Source organism: Abramis brama (assembly GCF_963993115.1).
Source record: "Abramis brama genome assembly, chromosome: 1".
Lineage (NCBI taxonomy): Eukaryota > Metazoa > Chordata > Actinopteri > Cypriniformes > Leuciscidae > Abramis > Abramis brama.
Window position 1 is genome coordinate 17,186,931 of NC_139963.1, and position 22,145 is coordinate 17,209,075.

At 37.2% G+C, this 22,145-nt stretch overlaps 1 protein-coding gene across 2 annotated transcripts; it reads right to left on the minus strand.

Moving 5' to 3' along the window:
* Positions 1 to 11: 11 nt before the first annotated feature.
* epn3a (epsin 3a) lies at positions 12 to 19,997 on the minus strand. 2 transcript variants are annotated; one of them, XM_084130938.1, is made up of 11 exons: positions 19,567 to 19,997; positions 14,416 to 15,124; positions 11,568 to 11,686; positions 9,151 to 9,225; positions 8,907 to 9,020; positions 8,178 to 8,264; positions 7,613 to 7,751; positions 5,692 to 5,859; positions 5,285 to 5,380; positions 4,226 to 4,453; positions 12 to 4,135 (listed from the first exon to the last, which is right to left on the minus strand). In XM_084130938.1, the coding sequence occupies exons 2-11, from the start codon at positions 15,011 to 15,013 to the stop codon at positions 3,846 to 3,848; spliced, it is 1,914 nt and encodes a 637-aa protein (XP_083987064.1). In that variant the 5' UTR covers positions 15,014 to 15,124; positions 19,567 to 19,997; the 3' UTR covers positions 12 to 3,845. The 2 variants fall into 2 exon arrangements, with proteins under 2 accessions (XP_083987064.1, XP_083987065.1); XM_084130939.1 differs by lacking the exon at positions 5,285 to 5,380 and having other exon boundaries at positions 19,567 to 19,937.
* Between the last annotated feature and the right edge of the window lie 2,148 nt (positions 19,998 to 22,145).

Genomic DNA, 22,145 nt, shown 5'->3' on the forward strand with positions numbered 1-22,145 from the left:
TTTTTTCCTCAGGCACATTTATAAAAGCTACTTAAATGTCCTAATTGATGGCCTAATCCTGGCTTAATCTAAGCCCTGTCTGTGAAACTGGGCCTATGACTTTATCTCAAGTTGTATTGGACTTGGTGACTTGTAACTTGTAATGGAGTCATTTTCACTGTAAGGTCTCTGTACTTTTACTCAAGTATGATTTTCAGGTACTCTTTACACACATCAAGTTAAAGAATATAACATATAAAGAGCCGTTCACACTGAATGTGTTTTGTGAGACATTTGCGAGATGCTGCAAAAGATGTGAGATGTGAGTGCAACAGTCCTTCTAGTGCATGTTACATAGAAAACAATGGAAAAGCAAGGCAGTGTAATGCAAAAATGCAAGACGCAGGGAAGTAGAATGGGAACAGTTGAGTGAAAGAGTTTTTTTCCAAAAAATGTGAGACGTGATCAGTGGAATGTAAGAAAATGCAGGTGTCGAGACATTTTTAAAAGTAATTTTAACTTAAACGCTGTGTCAAAGATTATTGGTCAAAGATGCCCATCTACTGCATGTTTATATTCAAAAAAGATGGAAAAGTAGTGCAGTGGAATTCAAAAATGCATTCTGTGTGATGTGTGTATATATATATATATATAGTAGTCAACATGTGAAGTTAGTTAATCAAAGTTGTCCTAAGACAAGACTGGGTATTGTTCAAAATTGTTCAATAACTTTGATGAAAGGGTTTTGATCCACTTTTAAATGTTGGCTACTGTATATTAAAGGCTATATGAGACATTTTGCTCACTCATTAATTTCCATTCTTCCATTTGTTATTTTATAGTTTTCTGAAAAGTGAAAAATAGAATAACTTATGAGTAGGTGTGTCCAAACATTTGACTAGTACCGTATACAGTTTGTCCAAGCAATGACAAGCCAGAGGTGGAGAGCATGATGTATGAACCATAAACAAACATAAACCAGACATGCCATTCAGTTTTGTCTCCATCCTTGTATTCGATGAGCAACATGTCATGTGCAAGTCTCACATTCTTACATTCGGTTAGTAAGTGGCATCAATTCATTCTGAACACCACAGTAAGTACATTCTCTTGCTGGAGGTCTATTCATTCAACAGTCAATGCCCAATATTACAAAATCATTATACTTTTACATTTTGCGACTTAAATTATTGGCCCCAAAATCGTAGTCCCTTCTGTCATACTGGTGAGAGTGAGCCATCAGGATGTGTTCAGTTCAAACACCAGTAAATTAAAGGACAGCATTGAAAGTCATCAGATACTCCAGACTGATAAGGAGACACTAAAGCAGAGCTAGAAATCAGAATATGATAGATAAAACTGTATAAGAGTCTTTGGACTTGTGCTTAGTTATGTATTGGGTTTTATGGAATGAGTAACAAGTGCGTTATCCTTTCCAAATCTATTATAATACTTAAAGTATGAGGTGTTTAAAGGAGATATTGATGCTGCAGGAGCTGGATTAAATATTCTCAACTTTTAAATTGTGTCATTTATTTGTCATTTCCTATAAAGCCAGCATCAATCTGTATTGCCATGTAATGCATAGTTGACATTCATACATATGATTATAAATTAAAGGCGTTCACACATACATGGGTTTAATGACTGGAGGTCGACGAGTGGCTGTATTGCTGGTTGTGATTGATGTTCTTGTTGCTGGATGCCCTAAGGTTACTGGTCAAAATCTTTTGAAAATATGATGACAACTGGGACGTAGTGTCTGTAAACCATTTTCTACACAATTTTTCATTTTAACCTTGTACTGTATGTCTGCAAAGACAGATGCAGAAAGGTAAAACTGCTCACAGTAAAGGCCGTGACACACCAAGCCAGCAGTCGGCTAGTCTTTGCAGTGTGTTCTGCAACGCTGAATCAACATTGCATTGAGCTGAAAACTGTCTTCTGTAAAGCTGCAATTGAACGCGTTTCATAATTGATTCATTTTACATTAACTCTGTTATTTGCCTGTTTATTATAGTGAAGTTGCTTTGAAACAATCTGTAATAAATGTGACTTGATTTGCTGGCGGAGCAAGTGATTGAGATAGATCTGATTGGCTGTTCAGCTTAGCGAACCAGTGCAGAAGAAGAAAAACTAAAGTGACGAACTAAAACAAATGGCAAAGTAAAAAGGGCACACATAGAAGGCTGCGTTCCAAATGGGTTTAATTTGCGATCCAAAGGCCTCCGAATGGCACTTCGGAGTGAGAACAATATTAGGGGCTTTCGCACCTTTCAAACCTTTTCATAGTTCCAAGAACTAATGGTGGAAGTACCCACTTTTTGGTGTGTTCGCACCGCAGGAACAACTATTTTTGGTTGTAGGAACACCTTTTGTGGGGACTAAATTAGCTCCCACTTCAGAGTACGGTCTAACCCAGCACAATAGGAACTACCAGTGATGTAAGTGTACACTGATTGGCCGAACGCATGCGAAGCACCGGCACCCGCCATTTTAACTAGATGAGTTTATAGCCTGTATCCTTGCTCCACGAACGTGGAAAACAGCGATAGATGGACCAGGCACTTCTCAACCTTTACGCTAAGGAGCAAATCCAACGCAACTTTGAGGGAACCAAGCGAAACACGATTATATATGCCTGCTTAGTAAGCGAAATTGGGAATCAATAACATGGCAAACGCTATAATACTTTTTCTTATACCGTTTACTCTCAATGTGTAACAGTTCTATCTAATAACGAATAAGATAGGACTGTTAAACAGATCGTAAACTAATGAAGACGGAGAATGTGTGCTCAGGCTTTGGCTAAGCCATTCAAAATAAAAGTCCCGCAAAACAACCAGAGCGGCAGGATGTTAGTGATGGCTTACGTGACATTCCTACTGGCAGTGTGAATGCAACCAGGAAAACCAGGCCCTAGGTGAACATTTAGTTCTCGTGGAAACACACAGGTGGCTCGTTCCTTTAACAGAGTTCCCAGAACAACCCGGTGCAAAAGTCCCAAACGAAGGGTTGTCCCAAACCGAAGTGCTCAAAATTTACCACTTAAAAGGACCCTTTGGAATTAAAGATTTCGAAGGTTACATATGATAAACACTCCCATGATTATTTGCACAGGTGAGCAGCGTACACAATTGTGTGATGATGCCACCTTCTTAATTGGCTCGGTGTTCAAAGGAATAGTTTTTTAGTTCCACTACACTCTTCATCCCTGCGAGGCTCTCACTCTGGAGGGTAAACCCTTCGAAGGAATTAGGGAATAGGGATGAGGTCTTCAGAATATAATGTTTTTTTTTTTTTTTTTACGATTTTTATATCTGCAGTCCTAGCTCTTCCAGTTTCCCTTTTTGAATTCAAATACAGACTACTGCCACCTGCTGGTGTGGAGAGTTATTTCCTCACACACAGAATGAATGTGCCAGTTGGCTGTAGCCTTTGTGTTGTGATCAAATGCAACTTTTTGGCCCAGATGCGACGCCACAGTTGGTTTTTGTTGCCACTAGTTCTTTGGTAAGGCCAAGACACACCAAACCGAAATCAATCTATGACACTTAACTACAGTATCTCACAGGAGATGAATATATTATCCGCTCTCCGCATTGAATGACGACTCGTGCATAACATTGAACATTTCTAAATTTTGCCACATTGAATTACCAACGGTTGCTGTTGTTGAACGTGAATGGGTTTTGTCACTGCAAACCACTGTATGTGTGAACGCCTCTTAAGAGTGACTGCATAGAGCAAAACCAGGAAGCTGTGAAATAAGCAAAGACATTTAAAAAAGTGTGTTCCAGTTTTAAGTCAAGTCGGTGGTTAAATTGTCATTTCAAAAGCTTGTTTGGATCTGCTCACACTGTCTTTCATAGGAACGGATTCTGATTGTGTTGGTCTGGATCTCCAAGCGTGGATGTGGTTGACAGGGGTAGCAGCGGTTGAGGCAGGTGTCCAGGGATCAGCGGCGGGACCTGCGCAGACTGTGTGAAGGTACTGGGAAGGGAGCTGGGCTGGTTGCTGGCAGCCATGGGCAGAGAGGCATTAAATGGGAGGGATGTGGGTACAGGGGATGTGGAGCTGGGACGCATCTGATTAAGTGTGAGGCGGGGTTGTGGTTCGTGTTGGAATGGATTAGACACCGATGGAGCGCTCAGCCCTAAATGGGATAAAGTCCGAAATCAATTCAAATAATATGGATTTTGACACATGTGACAAGTAGTAGTTTGGTCTAGTGGTTCATTCTAACCTGATAAAAATGGGTTGAAGTTCTTGGAAGGAGGGTTGGAGGTTATCAGTGAATCCAAGTTGACGAGTGAAGCTCCGGTGGGACCCAGAAACGCCTCTGGAGTACTGCCGGTTTGAGCCTGTTTTGGTAGACCTTGGCCAAGGGAAGACATATCGAAAGTCTCAAGACTACCGTGGCCATTTACATTTGCCTGACCTCCATCCATAGCCTCATCAAAAAGATCGTCATCTATATAAGTATAAATAAAAATAACAAAAATTGAGTTTTATATATATATATATATATATATATATATATATATATATGTGTGTGTGTGTGTGTGTGTGTGTGTGTGTGTGTGTACACTACCATTCACAAATTTGGGGTTGGTACGATTTCTTTCATGTTTTTGAAAGAATCTTCTTATGGTCACCAAGGCTGTATTTGTTTGATCAAAAATACAGTAATATTTTGAAACATTATTACAATTTAAAATAAGTGTTTTCTATGTGAACACATGTCATGTATGTAATAATATATATATATATAATATATTCCTGTGATCAAAGCTGAATTTTCTGCATCATTACTCCAGTTTTCAGTGTCACATGATCCTACAGAAATCATTCTAATATGATTTGATGCTCAAGAAACATTTATGATTATCAATGTTAAAAACAGTTGTGCTGCTTTATATTTTTGTTGGATTTTATTTTATTTTTTTTAAATTATTTGATGAATAGAAAGTTCAAAAGAACAGCATTTATTTGAATAAAAAATCTTTTGTAGAATTATAAATGTCTTTTCTGTCATTTTTGATCAATTTAATGAATCCTAGCTGAATGAAAGCATTCATTTCTTTCAAAAAGCCCCAAATTTTGAAAGGTAGTGTAAATATGATAAATAACGTAAAATCAAACTATTCACAGACACAAAAAAAGAAGAAAAAACAAATACAAAAATGGAATGAGCAAATGAAATATATTATAATACAAAGTAGTAATTGTTAATATTAATAATATATTAATATGAATATGAACAAAAAAAATAAGAATTCAGTTCAAGAAGAACAGTGATTGCCTGAGGGACTTCCTGCACGAGGCGATGGAGTTTTGAGAGGCCCAATAGATCCTTGTTTGTCAGAAACTGAGGGAGAAAAGGGATCCACTCCAGTTCCTAGAGAATTTAAGAGTTTTGTGACCTTTAGTTCACGTCTAACTCGAGGTCATCTCTATGCTACACATAAACATTTAGCAGTTACACACATTTGAAATTCACAGTCTTCCACTTCAGGGAAAACAAACCCAGATTATTGTGCACAGTAAGAACAGGAACAATTATTAGAAAAAATTAATAGCATCTTCAATTAGTATATTTAGTATATTTAGCAAGCATGTGTTCCAGCCATAGCTTGTATGTGTTATTTTATTTACTCAATGTATCACCATGTAGTATTTGCGTAAGGTATGACGTGGTTAAGCGTGTACCATGTGCAGGCGAGATCCAGGTCTGATTGATGGACACATGGCTTGAGGAGTTCTGGGGGGCGTCCCATGGGTCAGGATGTGTCTGTGGCCAAGGCTGGGAACGAACACTTAATGCAGGCGGTGCCATCCATGAGCTTCCATGACCACGGGTTACTAGGCCACTGGGCTCTGATCAAACACAATCCAAAAGGTGTGTGGTGTTTACATTATTAAGGCAGTATTGCTGGATGTTTACGTTCATTTTGCCTAAAGGTGCACCATGTAATTTTTTGATTTACATTTCATTGGCCGAACCAACAGGGGTCTTGGACAGATATAAGGGGAAATCAGTGGTTCTCAACCAGGGGGCCTCACTTCCAAAGGGGCCGCATGGTGGCTTAAAATGATTTAAAATAAGACAAAACAAGCTTTACGATAAGCTAGAACAGACAAGAATCAAGATGTAAGCTGAAATCATGTTTCGTATTTTAATTTGTTCCTTTAGCAACTGCTATTTTTATTTAAGAACAAGGGTTCTCATCATCCTGAACAACTTGGATATACTATATGAGGGAATTTTAAAAGTGTGCTAAAATATTGTTTTTTTTTATTATTATTATTGAGTAACGCCTATTCTAATTGCTATTCACAGGCGTATTTGTCACCCATGACTCAATTTATATACATTTTTGTCAAGCTCTAAAATGTTATTGAATAGAAATTGCTATTTGGAAGTAATATAAAAAAAATAAAAAAAACTGTACACACAAACTAGTGAAAGTCACGTAAATTAATTGGTAATGAAAAGTATAAACCATGAAAAACATTCAGGTAATGGAATTATGCGGGTTTTTAATTATTTATAATATTAATTAATTATTTTAATATAATTATCACCAGTTTTATTTTAGTATCATTAAGATACTAGACTAGTGTTTATTAATATGTTGAATTAGTTTTTATTTGTATATTTTCTTTCATTTTAGTTTTATTTAAAGTTTTAGCAATTTTGTTGCAGAGTTCTTGTTCATTTTTATTTCAGTTTTAGTTAATTTAGTACTTCAAGTTAAGTAAAGTTAATTCAATAAAAATGAGAAATGTTGCAACTAGTTAAAAAAAAGAAAAAGGAAAAAGAATTATATATATATATATATATATATATATATATATATATATATATATATTTTTTTTTTTTATTTTTTTTTTTCAGCTAATGTTTCTTTTATTTCTAACAATGAAAATGTTTTTATAATAACCCTGACTGCCTCTTCTAGTTTCTGTACACAGAAAGTCTGAAAAACATCAGCTTTGTCATTCTAGCATAAGTATCAGAAATATCTTCAGATATCGTCTTTGACAACCGGAGTTCTTGGAGTCAAAAAGATGCAGCAAACATTTTTGGTTACCACTGTCACGGAGTAACGCCTATTCTAATCGCTATTCACAGGCATATTTGTCAGCCATGACTAATTTATTTCGCAAACCTGAAAGAGTTCATCTGCACCAAATGCGAGTAAAAACAGGCTATGGTGAGTAGATAAATCCTTACTCCAGTTGGGCAATTATCTTGCTTGCGTTTGTGTGTGTGTGTGGGCAACTTAGGTCAAATCAATCTCCCTATAATTTTCCTATTTCCTGACACATATAATACATATTGCTCTGTCAAGAAATGTTTTTTTAAATTCCACAGAAAATATAATAAATGCAAAATACAATTTCGTACTGTTAGGAAACATTTATGGTCAACACATTTTCTTGAACTAACAGCCTTTAGCTCATGTGGCTAAAACATAATTTTGATCTCAACATGGGCACTCACACCTTACATAGAATAAACGCACCTTATTATTTTAAACATATCTGTCAAAAATTCCTGGGTGTGCCTTTACTGTGTAAGAGTTTAAATAGCTGAGATACAGTTATATTCAATCACAGATCTTACCCAGACTATCCCAGGGGTCGGACCTCAGAGGACCAGCCTGGGCTAAACCGCTATGGCCTCCAGATGAATCCCAAAGTTTGGCAGCAGAGGGCACATCAGGAGCTGGAGCAAAAATATCTGCAAGATCCAACATGGCAGACTGCCAAAGAAAAGGACAGAAAAGCACTTTCAGCACATTCAGAATGAGTTTTTAGGTCAATACAGTAGGTATCTATACACAAGCGTTCACAAAAAGCCTGCAATGGGGACATCTAACTGCAGTACAGTGCCTCTAGTTTCTAAAAGCCCGAAGAACAATAAGGCCGGCCCCAACATTTCCATCTCTCCAGTAAGTGTGCCAAAATTGCTTGACAACTAATACATAATCCTTCCTACAATTACAACAATACCCACACCTGACTGTACCTGTTTGTGTCAATGTATATTTGTAACTTTGACTTCTTGTTTACAGTAGGAATGATTAACTCTAGATTTGAATCCGTTTATCTCTTCCAAATAAATGCATCACAGGAGTCATTTAGAAGAGCTTCTAAACAGCCAACAGGTTCAAAGAGTTGTCTCTTACTCCTCCAGCTTTGGCCTCCATTTCTCGTTTACTCTCCTCGAGTGCTTTCTGGAGCAACGACTCGTCTCCCTGGCGACTTCGCTGCTCCTAGCAAACAACAGACACAGAAGACAGCCTTAAGAACACAACTTTAGAGAGAAAGTCCACAAAAGACATGTACGCACAGTCATCCTACCATACTTTTTCCTAGAGATGCATAAATCGTTTTTATGTTTCATTTTGGACGGACTTGCGCACAAACTGTATTGCAATTATTTCCCAAAACGGGATTTGTGTTGAAATATAAGCATAGTAAATATGAGCAGCGAGTTCATTGGCTACAGATACAGCAGGAACCAATCAGCTGTGCCCAATAGAGAATGATGTGATTGCAAGCTAATTGAATTAAAGACCAATCAGCCTGCGCCATTTAGAGTTTCATGACAGAACTTTGTATTATTTTAAAGTATATTATTTCCATACTCTTTAAGTATGCTTTTTTGATGACGTGTATATGCTTTTTACTGGGATTTAATGATTTAAAAAGCTTAGTAAATAGCTAAACTCAATTAATAACTATTGGTGCTTTTCCAAGATGATATTAACATACTTAGAATTAGGGGTAGAAGTTTAAAAACTTTTTCAATGTCACATCTACCCCATGTCGGTCTTCCAACGGCTGAAATAGTTTTAGATGTGGGAAAAGTTTAATATACAATAACTTATGCAACTCATGCTCCAGACGCCTACCTGCTGATGTTCCTCTTTACTGAGACTCAGAGCCAGCTGAAGTTGAGCCTCTTCATCCATGTCCATGGCAGCAGCAGCAACAGGAGGAGGAGGAGGAGGAGGAAGAGGAACTGGCTAGAGATTTACAATCAGACAATATTCAAGCAGTGTCACTTACAACACACAGTACATGCGCGTTACTGAAACTACAGTGCAACTAATGAACGAAGGGCAGGTGTAGCTGTGACTCCTGGTAATGCTGTACCTTCTGCGTCTCCTTACTGAGACTTATTGCGATCTGAAGCTGTGTCTGTTCATCAATATCCACAACAGGAGCGGGCTGGAGGAGAAGAGGATTGGGGTTAGTGAAGAGCAAATCAGACCGCAATGACTCCTTCAAAATGATCAAGAAGCAGAATTCCATAGATTTTTTTTTTTTTTTTTTTTTTTTACATAAAATGCAATAACAATGCAAATGAAAAAAATCTACATACATATAATATAAAATATAAATATCAAACACTATTAAAGTCAAGTAAACAATCTGTCAAATAAGAACAAATAATTAAACTACAAGCAATAAACACAATAGAACAAACATGCAAATTAAATAAGGTGCTTTTTCAGGTTTTACAAATGTACTTATAACAAATAAAGTACGCTTTAATATCTCTAATCAAACATGTAATCAGTCCCAAACAAGCATATACTTAAAGTGTACTACGTATACTTGAAGTTGTTCCAATTTAGCACTTAATACACTTAAAATTATGTTTTACTACAATTTAATTACAACTAAAATATACTTAGTACAAATTAGTTGTTACAAAATAGCACACTTCAAGTTAACTAATTATTAACACACTTGAAGTATCCTGATAATTACTGTGGCTGCAAATATGCTTAACATGTTTTTGTTTTGTTTTTTTCCAACAGGATTGTGTTATGCGTTTTTTCCCTATAAATTAATAAATAATTGCCTTTGAGCTAAACTGGCCTGTTTCTCTTACACGAGCGATTGCAAATTTCTTGGGGGAATGCACCATGTCCCTTTAGGGTCTCCGTACTTACACACTTATGGATGCTTACAATTTTAAAAACACAATAAGTTCATCTTTTAAATTTGATTTGTATTTATGTACACTACTGTTCATAAATCAGTAAGCTTTTTTAAAACAAATGAATACTTTTATTCAGCAAGGATGAATTAAATAGATCAAAAGTGTCAGTGAAGATATTATAATGTTTCAAAAGATTTATATTTCAAATAAATGCTGTTCTTTTAAACTTTCTATTAACAGCACAACTGTTTTCAACATTGATAATAATCAGAAATATTTCTTTAAGGTCATATCATCATACTGTATATTCATCTTTACATCACTGGAAACAACTACATTTTAATATATAGGCTACTGTATATTACGATAGAAAACTGTATTCAAATTGTAATAATATTTCACAGTATCACTGTTTTTACTGTATTTTTAATCAAATAAATGCAGTTTTGGTGAGCAAAATCTTCTAGACCCCAAATGGTAGTGTTTTAAAAACACTAAGCTGATGGGTCTTTGACTGAAGTATTCCCTACTTAGCAGCTCCACTCAGCCTGATTTATGAGCATTGGATCAATGCTACAGTCTAGTAACACATGAGGAGTCATAGTAGCTTCACTTAGACCTGCATTATCAGTGAGTGTGGATGCTAATGTGCTCTGCTCACACACTGACAACACTGTCAGATCACGACTGAGCTCTTTCTGGACAACGCTGATGGGAGACCGCAACATGTCGCTCTCACCTTCAGTGCACTCCAGAAACTAACCATTAGCCCACATGCTAACTGGAAATGTGGTGCTGTACTAAAGCCTCCAGGCAAATAATGAGTTGTAACAAACTTCTAATTGAAGACAAATTACCTCCATGAAGGCCATTTTAATACACTAAAACACATGTCTCAGATTAGATGATAGTTTCATACAGCCTCTCCCCCATGAAAGTGCTGTACTTCTTTTCTGTTATGACATATTTCCTATTGATACTGTTCAACCTTGTTTGTTGCATAGTCAATAGCCAATTTAATTTAGATTTTCTATTAAGGTCTATGTAGGTGATCGAGGAAGAGGACAAAAAAAAACAGATTTTATACGAACTAACCTTAAAAAATACAGTTTTTATTAATAAAGAACCAAGATTTGAATATGCCTGTAAGTGCAAGATCATTGATATATTTTGTTCGTTACGATGTTACGATTCACTAATGTTAAAAGACACTTTAATTTTTTTTGGCCCAGGCTGCTCTGATTGGTCAGATGACCCAGTCTGTTGTGATTGGTCTACTTCGCTCTGATTGGTCAGATGACCCAGTCTGTTGTGATTGCTCTACTCTGCTCTGATTGGTCAGATGACCCAGTCTGTTGTGATTGCTCTACTCTGCTCTGATTGGTCAGATGGCCCAGTCTATTGTGATTGCTCTACTCTGCTCTGATTGGTCAGATGACCCAGTCTGTTGTGATTGGTCTACTCTGCTCTGATTGGTCAGATGACCCAGTCTGTTGTGATTGGTCTACTCTGCTCTGATTGGTCAGATGGTCCAGTCTGTTGTGATTGCTCTGCTCTGCTCTGATTGGTCAGATGACCCAGTGTGTGTGTGTGTGTGTGTGTGTGTGTGTGTAAACCTCACCTTCTCGCTCTCCTCTCGGCTCATGGCCAAGGCCAGCTGCAGCTGAAGTTCCTCCTCCCCGCTCGTCTGCGGCCGGGCCCGCTCCAGATCTGGGGCCAGATGAGGCGAGGAAGAGGAGGCTGGGAGGAAGAAAAGAGAAAATGCCTCATTCAACCTCTTGGTTTGGAAGAGAAAGGACTGGCACCACCACTGAATGTTAAACAAGCACCCAAATCACTGTTGTTCCATGCCCGGGCTGGAATTGCTTTCCTGTGCCTGTTTAACTCTGCTGTTGAAACAATGGGGTGTCTGTGTGGGGCAGGAGAAGAGGGATGAGGCGATGGGTCTTACATTATAATAACCCCCCCATACAGGTTTTATCTGGCGTTTCACCCATCTGTGGCATGTCATTCTAATGCATCACTAATTATTTTTATTAGTATTAGTAGTGGTATATGTATAATGATTCATATTATTTCACTGTTGTACATGACAACATATGCTGGTGCAACTTTAATGTCTCTACATTAACCCTTACATAATTGTTGTTTTATTTTCTGCACTGTGAATTATTTCCTCATCTGAATTGTTTGAAAGAGGCAGTGTGCGCGCAGAGAAAACACCCCAGGACCAGAAGAGGCGAAAGAACCAGAAACTGGCATTGCGGTTTTCCAGTTGCGATCACTTCCACTACAGTGCTTCTGAATGGCGGCGTCTGGCCTGGAATGCACTGGTGAAGAGATACGGATACCTCAACATTACCATGGACACCTCTGTGGCTCAAATCACAACCTTTTACATCATCTACTCAGGATCATGACCATCTGACCCTGTAAACACCAAACAGTGTCCACGGAAACACAGGGAAATTTCTGTACTTTCCCAAAATACCTGGCGTCGTGACAAACATGTTGGTCTGTTGTAAGTAAAAGTGAAACCGCATTGCACCTTATGTCATACCCAAAAGCTTGATTACAGTGGATTAAACATTATAAAATAAATAACATGCCTAGTTCCTTGTGGACACTGAATATGTGGTCTATCGTGCCATATGATAGAGGGCCTGTAGTCTAGAAAAATGTGACTATAAAATTATATTAAATTTAGAATTGTCAGTCAATTACAAATTCTAATCAAATCAACTACATGATAAGCTGATTAACTCATAGAAATTAATCTTTTAAATAGTTTAAATAGATTTTTCTCCCTAAATTGTCATGCTTACATCAGCAAAGAAAGAATTTGACAGTTTCAGCTGATCTAGTAGTGCTGTAGAGACACATTCCCCAGATGCATATTCTGGAGTTACTGCTCCATAAATATGTGAGGAATTCAATGAGTCAGAAAATAAAACAGAATATGTTTCCTGTTTCTCCGTAAGCATGCAGGGGAAGGACATATTTGATCACATTTTTGCAGTTTTGACATGCATCGCAACTCATCAATGTCAGTTTCAAAACAGTGGGCCAAACAAAAGAAGCCAGGTGGCATTTAATGTCCAACAGCTGAAAGATACAGTTTGAAAAGACATAAGGGTGAGTAAAAATAAAACTTATTATTATTATTATTAAAAGACAGGACTGCCATTTTTGGGGGTGAATTATCACTACCATTGCTGTTTACTACAAAAATCAACCTGAAGCCTCCAAAAATCAACATAGGCCTCAAACTAGTGAGTAAATGAATGAATATGGGAAGAATGTAGATGCGTATCAGGTCCACAGTTACACATGCATCATGTGATGAAGTCTATATGGAGTCATCCACACTTTCATGAGGCACTTCACATTAAAACTGTAGAAATCACACACTCACAAAAATGAGGAAGTAGAACTTCCAAAAGAAAGAAGCATGTCTGATTTGGGTTAAAAGCACAAGGCCATGTATGATACACATCTCTATGTAAACAGTGTGTGCACACATTTTTCCCAATATTGACATAGATTAGGCTAATCATTGGTTAAGTTAACTTCAGCAGCTGATTGATTTATAGAGTTACACTCTAAGGAACTATTCATTCCAGTGAAATCAATTGAAAAACAAATGTGTCACTAAGACTTCTGTACATTTTCAGAACACAAATGAAGATATTTTTCATGAAACCTGAGAGATTTCTGCCCCTCCATTCAAAGTCTATTACACCAAAACTTTGATGCTTAAAAAGTATTGAGCGTCCAAAAAATACTGGATTACCTTTGACGTCATCTAACACTCACTTAAAGTTGATCTTTGAAAACACTAGTAACAGTAGTAATAACACTACTAGTACAAGTAATTACAACACTGTTAAGATGAATATTCATTGCTAATATAGGGCCCTAAGAAATCTATTTGATTTTTTCCCGAATTCCGTTAAAACTTTTTCTGGATTCCATTTGTTTTCCGTTTTAATTTTTTTGGACTTCATTTTAATGGTTAAATTGGTCCCGTTGACAGCAACATTGCCCAGCCACACAATTTAAAAAGTTGTCCCATGTATCATCACCTTTCCAGTCTCGGCCATAACTACAGTGTTTGAGTGTCAAAGTAGACATTTTTCGTAAGCAGCCAATGAAGACCACAGACTGCCATTATGCAAATGTTTTACCTACGTCGGTTTGTGCAGGAATTAAGACAGTAAATCACTGACGACTCGTTTCAGGCACATCAGAATCAGTTCTTTCTTTTGGGAGACAATAACTCCATTTATCTGCACTTTGATCTTTGAAAAAATGCAGACCTTCATATTCAGAAACAGCTGTATTACGAACTACATGAAAAGACAAACATAACCTAATATTCAACTGTCTCCAGGACTTTTTAAAAACAAAGTGACGCCCCATGAGTGTGTGACTCTGCATTCATGAACAGTATGAACAGTCATACTCACAGTTGAAGGAGGAAGGTGAGCCCCTCGGCCTGCTATGCTCCTCAACATACACTGCTTCCATGCTGGGTTGACTGGTGGTGCGTCCTGGGTAGGGAGGCGGTAAAGATCCATAACCAATGGCACCGCTGTTTCCCGTCACACGCTCACGGGTCTTGATTGACTGTGATCGCTCCTGCTTTAGCTTCTCCTCGTCCTTGAGCAGAGCCACCAGCTGCTTGGACTTTTCCCGGACGCTCATGCCCTGGTCCTGCCCGTCCCGGTCAATGTACTGGAAATCCCGCAAAGTCTGGATGGCGTAGATGTTCTCCTTGCACTGCTGGGCCACTCGATCTGACCCGGACTTGATCAGATAGTCCAACAGAGTGAGGGCCTTGTACACGTGCCGCCAGTTCTTGCCATGGTCATTAAGTCTCTTCCAGATAATGCCCATGACCTCGGTGAGCGCCACCACGTTGAATGTCAGGTCTGCGATTTCCATCAAGAGCGAGGTTGGAGGACCCCACGGATCATTGGACGTCGCCTCCCTGACCTTAATCTCTGCGTCCGTGTAGTTGTTCACAATGTTCTTCATCTGACGCCGTAAAGAAGAGGTCGTCATGATGACTTTGGGTGTGGGGTGATGACGACGGATGCACTTTTGTTTATAATGAGTGTGGTGTTCGCCACAAAGACGAAATGTTCAGCAAACTCCTGCTACAGCTTTGTTAACCTGAAGAAAAGAGAGGTGAAAATAAGTTTTTCAAGAAACATGCCTCATCTCAATGAAACATACTTTAGATGAGATTCCCTGGATTTTTTAGGAAAAATACCAAACTGATATTTCAATGGATTCAGTAGCTTTTTTGGTAGTACCTACCCTTGTGTTGTGATAAAAAAAAAAGTTCAGGAGGAGCATGTTCAGATAATCTACCCAATCAGCCAGAGGCCTATATACCCCAGTTCCTATCCCAGCCAGGAATTGTAGGGGGTTTTGTACTCTAGGTTCAGGTTGCACGCCAAATAGGCTACACATAGGCCTACTCTTTACTCTATTCAATTACATGTAAGTGTAAACTCGTGTACTTGAGTGTGAAGTGAACTGAATGCAATGTTTTCAGACATTTAATGCATGTTATTTACAATTAAAATAAAATGTATTACAGTTTAAATCTTGAACCTTAGAGTGCTTTTGGACCTACTTCAGTATAGGACTTTATTAGATATCTAGATTTGAAGGGCATTACAAGTCCACATTCAGTACAATTAATCACACTTTTTCACAAGGGTACCGTTTGACAGCTGATATGGAATCAAAAGAACACAAATCATCTGCATCCAACATGTCTTCAAAGAAATGAGCACCAGCTGAGGAAAGCGGACTTGAAAGAAACATCCTGAAAAATCTTTTACACAAAAACTCGTTGGCTATTTGTGCCAATAAAGTGTTGTGTCTCTACCACTACCTGTTTATTTCAGTGCCCAGCGGATGCCAGTGTGGGGTGAGTCCTACCAAAGACTAAAGAATAACACAAGCCGCATCACTCGTATTGTTTTGAATGGGGAAAAGTGCAACACTTAAAGGGATAGTTCACCTAAAAATGAAAATTAGCCCATGATTTACTCACCCTGAAGCCATCCTAGGTGCATATGACATTCTTCTTTCAGACGAATACAATCAAAGTTGTATAAAAAAAATGTCCTGGCTCTTCCAAGCTTTATAATGGCAGTGAATGGCTGTATGTCTTTGGAAGTACATTATTAAAGCGCATCTATTCATGATTAAAGTGCTCGACACGGATCTGCGGGGGTTAATAAAGGCTTTCTGAAGTGAAGCGATGAAAAATATCCATATTTCAAACTTCATCGACTAAAATAACTAGCCTCCGGCAGACGGATGTACGCATCAAATTTACGCCAAATGTAACCCTTGAACTTGACGCACAACGTAATGACGAACACGGTTGCCCAATCCTGTTTGCTTGAACCACGAGAGGCGTTAATTGCAGTTTTGGAGAATTTGATGTTTCCATCAAAGAGATGGGAGCTGCACTTGCATGCCCCGAGAGGCGTTTCAAAGATGGCCGCCATGAAATGACTTGTCTTAAAGGGACTTTGGTCTTACTACCTGTCTGTCCCGAAGAAGACAGAGGAGTCTGTTTGAAAAACTGCTTGATGCCAAAAGGTTTTTCACAGTGACGCCATATAGAAGAACCATTTTGGTTCCCCAAAGAACCCTTCAGTGAACAGTTTTTCTTAGTGTGAAGAACATTTTAATAATCTAAAGAACCTTTTTCCACTATAAAGAATCTTTTGTTGAATGGAAAGATTCCATGGATGTTAAAGATTCTTCATGGAACCATTGATTCTAATAAAGAACCTTTATTTTTAAGAGTGTAAAGTTGCAGGGGGAAAAAATGGCAACAAAACTTCTGACACCCAACTTCACTGGTAAAACTAGCTTAGAACCAGCACAACTTGAAATTCACATTATAGGCCTACATCAGTGTTAAAGCCACGTGGACTTACATCATGACGTATGACCCGAGATAATGTTAGTTGTCTGTAACCATGAACAAACTGTAACTAAAATCTAAGTGCTATTTGGAACATCCTCCTGGTCACTGACACATTTAATCAAACACAAACCTAACCCAAAAATGTACAAACAACACATCCCAAGTCAACCAAATGAGCTGCAGGACTTACTAAATTTAACAAGAGGAAAATGACATGCTTTCATTTGAAAAACAAAGACTTGCAAACCATTCCTATTGTACAAGAATCAATGGGTCTTGTTCATGAAAAAAGAATTAGAGTGTGTGAAATGGTCTTCAAAACATTTTTCTTCTTCTAAAAAAAAATATTATATATTGAAAAAAGATACATATCTTTTTTCTTCTTTTTTTGTATTTAAACACACACTCTAATTCTTTTTTTCATAAATATATATATGAAGGGTTTCGGTCAGACAATGGTTGAACAATTTACACACTAATTCTGCTGGTGTTTCATGAGTGAGGGCCATAAAAAAAAATGTAATGGATTTTTGAACAGATACTGTTGGTGTAATGGCCAGTCTACCATTTGTGTGCTTTCGTTTGTAGTCTTAAGCAATGCAAATAATGGTATTATCCTGAAGATACACAATATCCACAGTGTTGATAAACTATAAGAAAAAAAAACATGAGCTTATATAATTTTAAAAGCATACTGTTAGGGATTAAACTCTCAGTGTGTTTCATCTCAATGTGGGAACATGAAACATTGTATATAAAGTCATTATCCGGCAATAGGAAATCCATTACTCACTGATGGAAAAAAACAGCACAGCTTCAGTTACACTCTAATGAAAGTCTGTCGAGACAAACTCAAATGTTAGATTGACAAAGCCTTGCTTGAAAGCTTAAAGGGATAGTTTATTCAACAATTATAATTCTCTCATCATTTGCTCACCCTCATGTTGTTACAAACCTATGAAATACAAAAAGAAGATATGGTGAAAAAAGGCATTGGGTCTAGTCTTAATTTTGTGATCATAGATCATAGAAGAAAGAAGGTCATACTTTGGAACGACATGAAGGTGAATAAATGATGATAGTCACAGAACTATTAAGTCAATATAATTACTAATTTGTATTAGACTGGAAATATTACTGCTTGATTACACGTAATTGCATAAGTCTACACTGTAGCTGGAATGGCAAAGCCATAGAGTCACTGTTAGTTTCCTCTGAAAAATTATTAATAACTTTATATAAGCACAAGTCCACACCCCGAATAAAAGACACGTATGCATCATACAGCAATGAGGACCTGATCTCATATATTTAGTGCACGGGCCATGACCTTGACGTGGCGGTGACACATTCAGCTCTCGCTGAACTGGCTTTAGACGACAATCAATAACAGCAGTTTGCTTAACATCACATTTCTGCTGAGAGTCTGTTGGATCACACAGCGCTGCGCTAAGAGGGTGGAATTTCAAAAACAAGCCCTGCTGGCACATGGGCACAATACACAATGATTTAACACATGAATCTGTCTCTGCAAGCCTTTCTCTTAGAAAAATCAGGTCTGCATATCCAACCCGTCAGGGGGTTAATGTAGGCTAGTACGAAAAAGGGGCGTCATACAAAATGCTGTCATTTTTTACCACTTTTACTATGTGATATTAATATGGGCATATTTATAAAAGAAATAGGCCTACATTTTCATACATTTCTTTACACACACACACATACAAACACAAATATATATATATATATATATATATATATATATATATATATATATATAGGTCTATATGAAGTTATGAATTATGTAACTATGATGAACTATGAACTATATAAATTAGAAAAGGTTTGTGATTTGACATCACGCTTTCAGGAATATCCCATTTTTATCACTTGGTATAGGGTGATATGTAGTTACCAAGGTTTTTTTATTGTATATTTGTGGTTGTTGTTGTTTAAGTTTGTAGATATATCAGCATTGATTTTGATCATAATTTGATCGCATACTATATTAAAATGTAGACTGAAAGGGCACAAACAATGTTTAATATTTTTAAATAATCTTAAAATGAAAAGGATGCTGCCTGTAACCTACAGAATTTACACATGAAAAGTTGTACTATCCTACTTTTGTCTAAATGTAAAATAACGTAGCGTATATTCACGTTATATTTCAGATAAATCATATGGCAATAGCTGGCCTTATTAACCAAATGTTGTTTTCTTAGTAACGTTAGTCCACTTCACAAGAGATCAACTTTCAATCAGTGGGGAGAACCAGCTCTCCCACATTTCATTTCCCTCTCATAGCTTTAATATTGAGAAAGTAAATCAAAGCCTTAAAACCATTCAAATGCTTTTCAATGTTGCGGGACAAGAATAAAGAGCCCCTTTCGCAGCGTTCGCATCTTCATAATGCGGTATTGCGGCAGGAGAGAGAGAGAGAGAGACAGAGAGAGAGAGAGAGAGAGAGAGAGACAGAGAGAGAGAGAGAGAGAGAGAGAGAGAGAGAGAGAGAGAGAGAGAGATGGTGAATTGTTGAAAGGCGGCATAATGCACTTGCGTGACTCAGCTGTTATAATAGAGTAAGATTTGCAAATCTTATTTTGACTCGCGAGTGACAAAATCGTAGTCATCTGAACGTCCTTTGTGTCCTTACCTCTCATTGCTTGACATAAAAGTCCCAACTGTGGGATCCTATCGGTAGTTGTCCTCCCCTCGACATCTCCGCATATTTCCAGTGTTGCTAGTTTCTGGAATCTGGTTCAAAAACACCAGACGGTTAACTCAGTCTAGCGCCTCAAAGTTTTGCCTCTGTGTTTGTGTTGTCTCGCTTTGTGGAGGAGGCCTTATCCGGTTAGGAGTTGTTGGTACATATCCCGAAAAAGTCCCGGGCGCCAACCTCGCTGGCAACAGAGCCCCCCCTTGTTAAAGGCTAGTAAAGTGAACCGAGGGAAGAGGCTGATGGAGGGAGAGAGGGAGGGAGGACTGCACAGTCAGAGTCAGAGTCGGTCTTTAACCCGTTCTGTTCTGAAACGAGACACACACACGAACCTGACAGACCAGATATGCAGCTCTGTCTGGGCTTGTGGGAATGTGCTCTCAAATGGAAAATGGCACTTTCCACTAATGGACACTTTTCTCAGACAGTGATGACGCGATTTAACGGTCATCAGCATCGTAAATGCTGAAAAGGTTTTTTATATATATATATATATATATATCTTTTTATGTTTATATATATATATATATATATATATATATATTTTATTAATATTATTATTATTATTATTATTTTTAAGTGTACGCTATATGTAGCCTACTTCGTATTATTAGCTGCTTTGCATCAAATAAAAAAATAAAAAACGAGTCTTCTAAACTAGACATCTTTCTCTCTTCCGACTACTGTTATCAATATTTTTTTACTGGTTTAAAAAAAAATTATATATATATATATATATATAATGTATTCTCTCATTCATCGCTTTAGAAGTTTACCCAACTACGACGACTTCCGCTTCTGGAAAACCCGGAAATGTGAAAAGCAAATGTTTACAACCCTTGCAATTTGTCTGAAAATAGTCTACATATTAAATAAATGTCATAAATTATTAAATAGGCACAGTATATTAAAGAAACAATAAAAATAAATAAAAATAAAAACATTTAACCACTTAATTGCCTTTTTTTCTTATCACATTTTTAGTAGGCTAATCATCATAAATTTAATTAGGTATTATTTGAAAGCTTACAAACTCGAATCGGATATTGCATTACCATGGAAATGGTACTTTAAATCCTTTTAGCCTTTAATCCTTTTCATGTCTGCACAAAAAGGGGGGGGGGGGGGGGGTAAGGGGTTAATGTGTATAAAATAGCTACTTTTCACACTAGCTTCATTTTTAAATTGTTATAATAGTTTATCTAAAATATCTAATAGGTCTCAAAACAAGCATGTGATATTTCGTTAGAAAAAAAAACACCATTCTGGGAATTGTCTAATGTGCTCTAATGGTTGTTAAATTACTTATGACTCTTCCCACAAACCTACCTACCATTTATGTTCATTATTTATTCATTATTTTCTAGAGAGGGGTAGGGTGTGATTGCTATAAAAAAGTGTTTCCGAACCTCTTTTGTCTTCTGTACCCCTGCAGCCCCATCAGAAACACTCATCGACATCAAACTGCAATGTGCAATCTAAATTAGCATTATAATTGATAGGCTATTATTAAAGTCATCAAGAAAATTATACTGTGGGTGCACTGTATAGCCTACTGCACATATATTAGGACTATGCTATTTTATTTTTGAATTAAATACAAAGAATTGAAAAATAAACTAATCCATTTTAATCCATTGTGTGTGTGTGTGTGTGTGTGTGTGTGTGTGTGTGTGTGTGTGTGTGTGTGTGTGTGTGTGTGTGTGTGTGTGTGTTTGTTTGTGCATTTAATGGGTTTAATGAAGGAAAACAAAAATCTTTCCAAGTGTACATATCCCTGGTTGGGAATCACTCTTTATCATGCACAAACAGTGAGAAGGAACGAAAGCAGGAGAAAGACTATTTAAGAGAATTCCTATTCAAAGCTTCCTTGTGACAAGTGTTTTTGGCCGAGCGAGTGTTTCTAGAAATACCAGCTCTGATCTTGCCAAACTGATACTCTGTTTCTGGATCAACATAGATAGTCTGAACGATTGCCAAAGTAGAATTCCTATCATTTCTTCTCCACAAAATTGACAGAAGACAAACGGAAATGAATCTTAAAGGGATAGTTCACACAAAAATGAAAATTCGGTCATCATTTACTCACCCTCATGTTGTTTCAAACCTGCATGAGTTTCTTTCTTCTGCCGAACACAAAATATATTTTGAAGAATGTTGGTAATGAAAGAGTTGACGGAAGCCATTGACTTCCATAGTAGGAAAAAAAAAAGATTTATGCCTCTGAACTTATGATTTCTCTCAACATGGGGACAGAAGAGCTGTCAGTCAATACATGGGAAAACAATTGACTTTAAAAAGTTATTTGATTATCTAACTTGCGCTATTGTTATCCGTTAAAACATTTATAATTTTACACAATTTCCATTTGAAATAAATGTTTTTCTTTTTTAGCATTCATCAAAGAATCTTGAAAAAAATGATCATGGTTTCCACAAAAATATTAGGCAGAACAACTGTTTTAAACACTGAGATAAGAAATTATAAAAAATGTTTCTTGAGCATCAAATCATCAG

Coding starts and splice junctions, on each gene's coding strand:
- epn3a (XM_084130938.1), bottom strand. CDS start 15,013: ATGACGACCTCTTCTTTACGGCGTCAGATGAAGAACATTGTGAACAAC. Junction 5,860..7,612: donor CGACCCCTGGGATAGTCTGG/GTAAGATCTGTG, acceptor GTGTTTGATCAG/AGCCCAGTGGCCTAGTAACC. Junction 4,454..5,284: donor TCGTGCAGGAAGTCCCTCAG/GCAATCACTGTT, acceptor ATACTTATATAG/ATGACGATCTTTTTGATGAG.